We start from the raw sequence: 7,851 nt of genomic DNA on the forward strand, positions 1-7,851 counted from the left end.
TACTATCTAATCATAACTAGCAAGGTTGGTTATAGTAAGTCTCAGAAATACCTTAAGATGTTAGCTTGAGCCTGAGAGGACGATAGATGATATTTTTGATAGATCAGTAATTTCATCATTCTAATATAAAGCTGGTGAAGGGTACTAGATGATACCTTGATTCATCTAGAGTTTCGCTCCTAATCCTGCAAGGATGTGGTTGGTCTACCAGTGAAAATGCCAAGTATTTGCTATTGAGCACCAAGCAAAGTACTAATAAGCATGGTTCAGTAATTCAGATCCTTGCAGCCCTTAACATTGTTGCTCATTTATTTGGTGTCGGAGGCAGCCTTTCTGATACACAAATTAGTCTGTAGAAGACCATTTACATTCGTCTTATTTCTATTTGCCTCTGCAGTTTCTGTCCCTTCCACCTCTTATCATGATTGTCTCCTTTTCTCCCTTCATTTTTTCCTCCACATATACCTGGCTTTGACTTGCTTTCATCTATGCTGTTTATGCATTTAACTAATAGCTCCTTTCACCAAATAAAAGGAGCTATTAGCATGTAAAATTCAGGATTCTGATTTTCATGGCAAAGTTATCGTCATCTATTTGGAATGTGTTCTCTTATGTTCTTTTTCTTTCTCTCCACTCCGTTCGTTATATATATATATATATATATATATATATATAAAAGCCTTATTACTTACGCAATTCCACCAGTGTGTAATACATCCAACATTCTCAATATTAAACGCTTTTGGCAAGCCAGAGCAAGACTTCTCTGTGGGAACCCCCCGGTAAAAGAGACCTGTCTAGTCAAATAGGCTTCTAATAAGAAATTAGCTCATTCATTACTTATGCAATGACTTTCTTTTTCGTAGCGTCAACGTTACCTTTATATCTCCCTCGTCTAGTCGAGATTCCCTAAGAGAAAGGGATCAAATCTGTAGTTGTAGTTTCTATACGTCAATCCAATCTCGCTTCCATTCATCATCCATTCTGAGGAAAGATTCTTGAATAACAGGCTAAGAATAGTCTTATAAGTCCTTGTCCGTTATGTATGCTCCAGTAAGAAAGTCCCTTACTTCGGCTAGTAAGGATTTTTATTTTAGGCAAGCAAGCTGCAGCGCGAGTACCCTTTTTTTTACTTTTGCTGCAATAGAGGAGATTTCCATTGGACTAGTTAAAAGACTTAGATAACACACCGGGTTTACATAAGAAAAAGTTCACGTAGAGAAAAGAGATTAGACTAGTCATTGCACTAGTAGCGTCTACGAGCCTCCCGCTTCGGTACCATCTCCTTTTTTACCAGCCGAGCTGCCCTGTCAACCCTTTGCGGCGCTTGCTTCCTAGCTAGAACTCACACAGCGCAAACATAAATGAGAACTAAGCATAGTCTGACTCCCTAGCGCACAGAGCAAGAGTAAGCTACTTCACTCGAGAAGAAGAAATAGGCTAACGATCGGCTCAGATAAGGATGCCTCCTCTCTTTTATATATATATATATATACATATATATATATATATATATATATATATATATATTGTAAAATAAATGTTGACGAACAACTTTCAACCTACAATGTGCAATGTGCTGGTATGCTTCTCATTAAGTGCCATTAGTGCGCAGCTGAAGGTTTTGATGGTATCTTGATATTCACAATACAATTATATGCTAAATGAACCCTCCAATGTTGTTCAAGGAAAAAAAAAGAAACAGAGAAAATAAAAAAACTCAAATGTTTAACTTTGAGCCCATCAATGAGTTCGGCCCCTGGTCACATAGTTTTTGTCAAGTTCATTCATATTCGGTTCTTGCTGCTCTTACCAGTTTGATGTTTTGTTAACCCTGGAAGTGAGCTAAAGGAGCTAAGCATATAGGCCTTTTGGCTTTAGCATCATGTCTACTGTCTGAATTTGTTCCAGATTATTTAAATATCATCACTGTCGCCTGCATCACACCATCTAGGTATTATCAGATACATCTCTGCTAATCATGTCCTTCATCTTTACTTTAAGTGCGAGCTTATGTTCGCTTTGCTATTTTAACTAAGAATGCACTTCCGAAGAAGGGGAATGGAAAATCTGGTATTGCAATTCTAAGACTGTCAAGTGCGACCTACAAATTGCATGAATAATCATTAACTGAATGTACAATCAATACTATTAACTAAGTCTTAATCCCTAACTAGTTGGCTCATGATATGATTCCTCTATTTTTCTGCTCTTTAGAGATTGGTAAACATCAGCAAAAAGATTGCTGACATATGGATCCTTTGCTTCCATAGCCAACTATATGCAGTGTTGTCAAAGGCGAATAGAGTTAAAAAGAGCTCCAAGTCTATTGGGGCTTTAAGCGCAAAGCGCAATTAAAGTGTGGACATTAGTTAAAAAGGCGCAACGAAGAAAAAAATAAAAACATATTTGTAATACAAGGATATCTTTTGTCAATCATATTTATTGCTTAGTATCGCTTCATTCAAGATAGTTACTATGGGCAATGAGGTGCACGCCTTAGTGTCTTGTCTACACTAAAGCACGCCTAAGTGACGCGAAGCTCCTGCCTCGAACTTCTCTGAGCTTCAGGGCTTAAGTGCGCCTCAAATGGGCTTTTGACAACACGGACTATATGCGCAAATGTAAAAAAGTTACTATAACAGAATATTGAAGAATTGGCGAAAAAATTTGGGGTCCTTTTTTTAGGATTCCCCCAAAAGTGAAAGAGTTGACCGATGACAGAACTTAAAGGGAAGCCATATTCAACACTGGGAACGTTGTTAGTGAGGTCAGCACGTCAACTGCAGGTAGTGACTACTGACCACATATATCTTCGCAGTTTGATATTACTGCCTCCTTATTTTGTAAACTATTTGTATAGTTACTTGGGTAGACTTTCAGAAGTTACTTTGGTGTAGATATAGACATTTAGGGTGCTTTAAATGAATTTTCTAAAGGCCGTCATCTGCTAAGCACTGGTCGTTTAGATGTTCATGCTCACACTAGGCTTGTTCAGTAGGAGAAGTCATTTCTGAATGTCTCTTGGTTGGTTTAAGTAACCTATCCTACTCATTAAACTCGATATCTAGCTTAAACATGGAACATTAGACCATATTCGGTACTACTATCTTGAGCTGCAGATTCTGTTCCTAGAACTTGCTTTGTTCAAGACCAGCAAGTTCTTCCTTCTTTCAGGGTCTAGGATTGGAAAAGCCCCTACACTGTCCTCTTTTCTCCAGTTCTCCTTTCTCTGTACATATATTCGAAGTACTTTGCACTATGCAAGGCTGATTTTTCCTGAAACCTATCATGTTTGTCTGTTGTTTACAAAAGTTTTGTAGCATGAGCAAATTCAAGTTGGTCGAAAAGCACTCAGGTCTGCTTGCTGTAAATCCATCTTTCCTGGTTTGGAAGCTGTATTGAAGCCTCCCCCTACCCAAGCCCCCCACAATCCAAAAAAAGAAACATTAAGTGTTGGTTTCATTGAAGGTAGCTTCACATTTATCAATTGGAGTTTCATGTTACTCATGCTGGTAGCTGGGAGTTCTTGTTTGCCTTATTTTTCCTTGGATTTAGTTAAAAACTTGCATGGCAGCGAGGAACTTCTTTTAGGTGGTTAGACTTTTATATCTGATGGAGCTTTAGATTGGATTCAGTTTGTTTAGAGAATGCTGATTTGTTGGTGCTTGCCTAGAAAACCATCTACTTGTAGAACTATAAATATGATGTAGCTACCCGACAGAATGCTTACACCTTCGGAGGTATTAAGCATAATTAATTGGTTATCGAGGTTACTCGAATTCAAAACATCACGGAAACCTTCAGCTGAACACATGGGGAGAACAAGATAACTGTTGCTGGAGGGAGAAATGAATGGCAGATTTTGTGTTGGTCTATTTATTATTTTGCAACGTATTAAATAGAAAAGGAAAAAATTTCTACAACAGTACTCCTAAAGCATCATGGAAACTAGAGCTTCTTGTTTGTTATTCGGTTAGTCTTTATGAAGTTTGCTGACTTTGGGGGCTGCAGATGTTTTAAAGTTCACAAGCAGTTTTCTTTTTGCCTTTTCTATATTGCTTTCCTCGATATCAATGTTATGAGACACCATTTTGTTTCTTATAGCTTGCTTCCTAGCTTGTTTATGTTTGCCCCAATGACCCCTCCACTACTGCAGGTTGGGGTGGAGTTGGGCGGTGTAGTGGTCGACGAGGACATCAAGACTATTGCTGATCTTGATCTATGATGATTGCAGATATTGCAAACTTCTAATAGATTGACACGATTCAGTAAACGTCTTGTCAACAGAAGCATACGCCAATGAAGGCATAGCTTCTGTGGTCCTCAATTGATGGCTGAATTCCGTGTTATTCGTTTCAGCTGTTGCAAAAGGAGGTTGGTGCATAGGTATGAACTCTTAGTACAAGCAGCCTTTTGCCATTTGTTTGGTGCAGGGCTTAGTTCCATAGTGCTGTTTATCTAATTCCCAGCAGCCCCATTTTTCTCCTCTAGATTCATCACCCTACAAAGTGCTCAATAAGGTGGGCTATTTGTGAACCAAAAACAGTGACATCAGGAATCTTCTTTAATCAAAACTTCATGAACTCAGGCAAATCATGGTTTGGCTTCCCTTTTTATTCTCAAGAACTCTCCTTTTGCCTTCTTTAAGTTGGAAATCTTGGAGTCTGCTTGTCTAGTTTGAATCGGGTCAAATGCACAGATAGTCATTCTCAGGGATTGTTAGCCTATGTTTTGAGTGTACAAATGATCATGTCGGCCTTATAGGCCCGTACGTCACATGTATAAGTTTCTATATCATGTTGGGCCGTCCTATGTCTAGTATTCCCTTATGTTTTATTCTGGTTATCTCATGACGGCCCTTCTGGTCCATTACCCATGATGGTATTATGTTGGTACTCGGTTGGGTAAGGCACCGGGTGCCCGTCGCGGCCCATCGGTTTGGGTTGTGACAAAAGTGGTATCACTATTTAGAAATTAACCAGTACTTATTTTGAACTAAAAATCTTAACTGTAGGATAATTCAGGACATTTTTGTCCCTAAAAGTTGAACTGAAAACCTGAAATTCTGCACACCGGAAAAGTTGAATTCTGGACACACTGACTAATTCTTAAATAGCAGTCCGTTAAAGTGGTTGCTTGGTGTCATTTGCACGTTTGAATCTAGTATCTTTACTTTTTTGATAGCCGTTTCGAACCAGCTTACACGATTATTTTATCGTATCTACTATCTTCCACCCATATAGGTACCATAACTGCATCATCCTAGCAAGAGACAAGAAGAGCAAACTAAAATTAAAAAAACACAGTTTCAGATATATCATTTCTGAGTTATGCAAAAAGTTTTTAAAAAAAAAAAAATTCTCATGGAAATTATGAACCAATCAAGTTGGAATAGGTCCAAATCTTTTCTCTTGCGGCCTTAATGCATCCCAGGTACCAACAGATATAAGATTCTTATTTTAATATATATCCGTGGATAATATTATTCCACTATAGATGATCAAAGTACTAAGCTGACACTTAAAAAGAGTATTAAATAGTATATTGTACCGACATAGAATGATGAAAGTAAATAAAGAGATTTAATTACTCAAATTATACTCAAGTAGAATCCAATCACTAGATTAATGGGCACGTGTTAACACACACACACCACGCTAACTTCACTTCTCAGTCTCAAGGAAACACAAGATCCCCACACTTTAATTTGCTTTTGCAAGTCAGAATCCTATTTATCTGTTTATGTCATTAATTAAGCAGCTTAGAAATTGTAAAGAAACATAAAAAGATTTGCACTTTTTATCTTTTCCTTTTGTATATAATTTTAAAAACTGATAAAACCACCCTAACCCCCAGCCTTTACCTTTTCTTCTGTTATATAGACGGAAATCGTAGTAATTTACAAGCAAAGTCTTTTTTTTTTTGGACGCATTCGACGTGTTTAAAACGTTTAAAAGTTTTATAAACTATAATAATAAAATAATATATTTTTTAAATTAATCGAAGTGTTTCCCACATCAAATCTCATTAACCATAGAACTAGTGAACAAGTGATCAGTACGAAATCTTTCGTCGTTTCACTTTCAAAACCCAATTGCTCATGGTTTGGCTACCAGAATCTGTTGTAAAGGCGAGAACAAACTGCTTTAAAATTGGGTATCTGCACTTTTTTAAGGTTTTCATAACCAATTCTGTACAAGGGAACAAAATACGAGCACTTTATGATGAAAGACAACAAGAGAATCAAGTGTATATCTCATGAAAAAATTTCTGCTGGGAGTATCAAGTATATTAACTTTTTGGGACATGCTATATGATATAGTAATATTAATTTGTTCTTTCTATATTGATTCCTTTTTTTTTTCTTTTAATTTTAGAGTGTCTAGAATTTCTTATACTTTTTCAAGCTAACATTAAGGTGTTATTTAAGTTATATAGAGGTAATAAGCATTCTGCAACTCTTTATTAAGAAGAAATAATAGGAAAAAGAGCCCACCCATTAATTATTCCCCTTGGGATTAAGTTATACAATATTGAGTAAAAGATTTATATTATCAGTGTAGTTTAATTGTGAGAACAAGGTTAGTTAAATAGAGGTTCATTCTTACCATAGTATTAGTTAATTGTTGGGATTAAGCTAATATAAGGTGTTTCTCTTATTATAGAATGCTAACTTGCTATGTTCAGTACTGTTTAAGCTTCCAACTAGTGACATGAGCTAAAGTGCATGAACCATGCAATGGTGTTAAATGGGAGTTATCCACGTGACATTCTCCCTCAATTCCTATATGGTTGACCTCTGTACTATAATAACATATATATCTATCTTCAACATGTACAATTACACGTCAATATATATATATATATATATATATATATATATATATATATATATATATATATATATATATATATATATATATATATANATATATATATAAAAGATGTCGAAAAATGAAGAAAATAAAGGAATTTCCCAGCCGTAAACGTAATACAAAGATGCAGGGACATGAATCATGCTACTTCAAGAATATATTAGGATGAGCTCACATTTCTACACTTGGCAAAAAAGAAATAGTATATCAATTCCTTTCTTATACTATATAAGACTTCATTCCTTTTAACATTTTCCATCCAAAAGTTTTTAACTCATTATCATCAAGAAAGAGAGAGAGATAGAGGGAGAAACAAAGAAAATGGATTCAAGAACTGTTGCCCAAAAATCGTCCTCTCCTTTATCAAGCAGCAGCAATGGCTTTCAAGCAATTATAATGGCTCTAATACTAACTGTTACAATTGGGTATTTTCTCCTTTTGATCGTAACACCAACCAATATGTATAGACAGATATGGACACCCATGATCAAAGCTCAGACTGCTACATCCACTTACTTTGGAGCTCAAGGTATCTTACTTTTTTTTTCTTTTAATATATATACTAATAATGTAATTTTTTTTTGGATGTCAGTGTAACTTGTAATAGTGTAATTACAGGTTACAACATAAGTATTACTATTTAGTTTTGTTTTCAGATTATCAAATCAGAGTTGTTATAGATAGTTGCTTCTTGTTGTTGTTGATAATTTAATTTGATGATTTTAAATAATTACACCATTATTATTTAAAAGAGCTTGCTTTAATTCTTTTGGATGAAGATAGAAATGAAACTTTCTCAAAAAAATAATTAATTCATTTATTTGAAGAACTTATCAGTTCAAGTGCAATTTTTTATACAGGGAGGACACTGTTGATGAACACATTTCCTTTCATATTTATTGCTGTCTTGGGATGTGTATACCTTCATTTATGGAAGAAATCCAATGATAAAAACATCAACAGGTATGCACCC

At 35.6% G+C, this 7,851-nt stretch overlaps 1 protein-coding gene across 1 annotated transcript in view; it reads left to right on the forward strand.

Annotated features, from left to right (window-relative positions):
* The window catches only part of LOC109226543 (ferric reduction oxidase 2), a 5,342-nt gene continuing 4,526 nt past the window's right edge, over positions 7,036-7,851 (forward strand). Inside the window, exons 1-2 of the mRNA XM_019391328.1 lie at positions 7,036-7,407; positions 7,739-7,841. Coding sequence (XP_019246873.1) covers positions 7,200-7,407; positions 7,739-7,841 — 311 coding nt within the window. The 5' untranslated portion in view covers positions 7,036-7,199. The remainder of the gene's footprint in view (positions 7,408-7,738; positions 7,842-7,851) is intronic.

Source organism: Nicotiana attenuata, chromosome 1 (assembly GCF_001879085.1).
Source record: "Nicotiana attenuata strain UT chromosome 1, NIATTr2, whole genome shotgun sequence".
Classification (NCBI taxonomy): Eukaryota; Viridiplantae; Streptophyta; class Magnoliopsida; order Solanales; family Solanaceae; genus Nicotiana; species Nicotiana attenuata.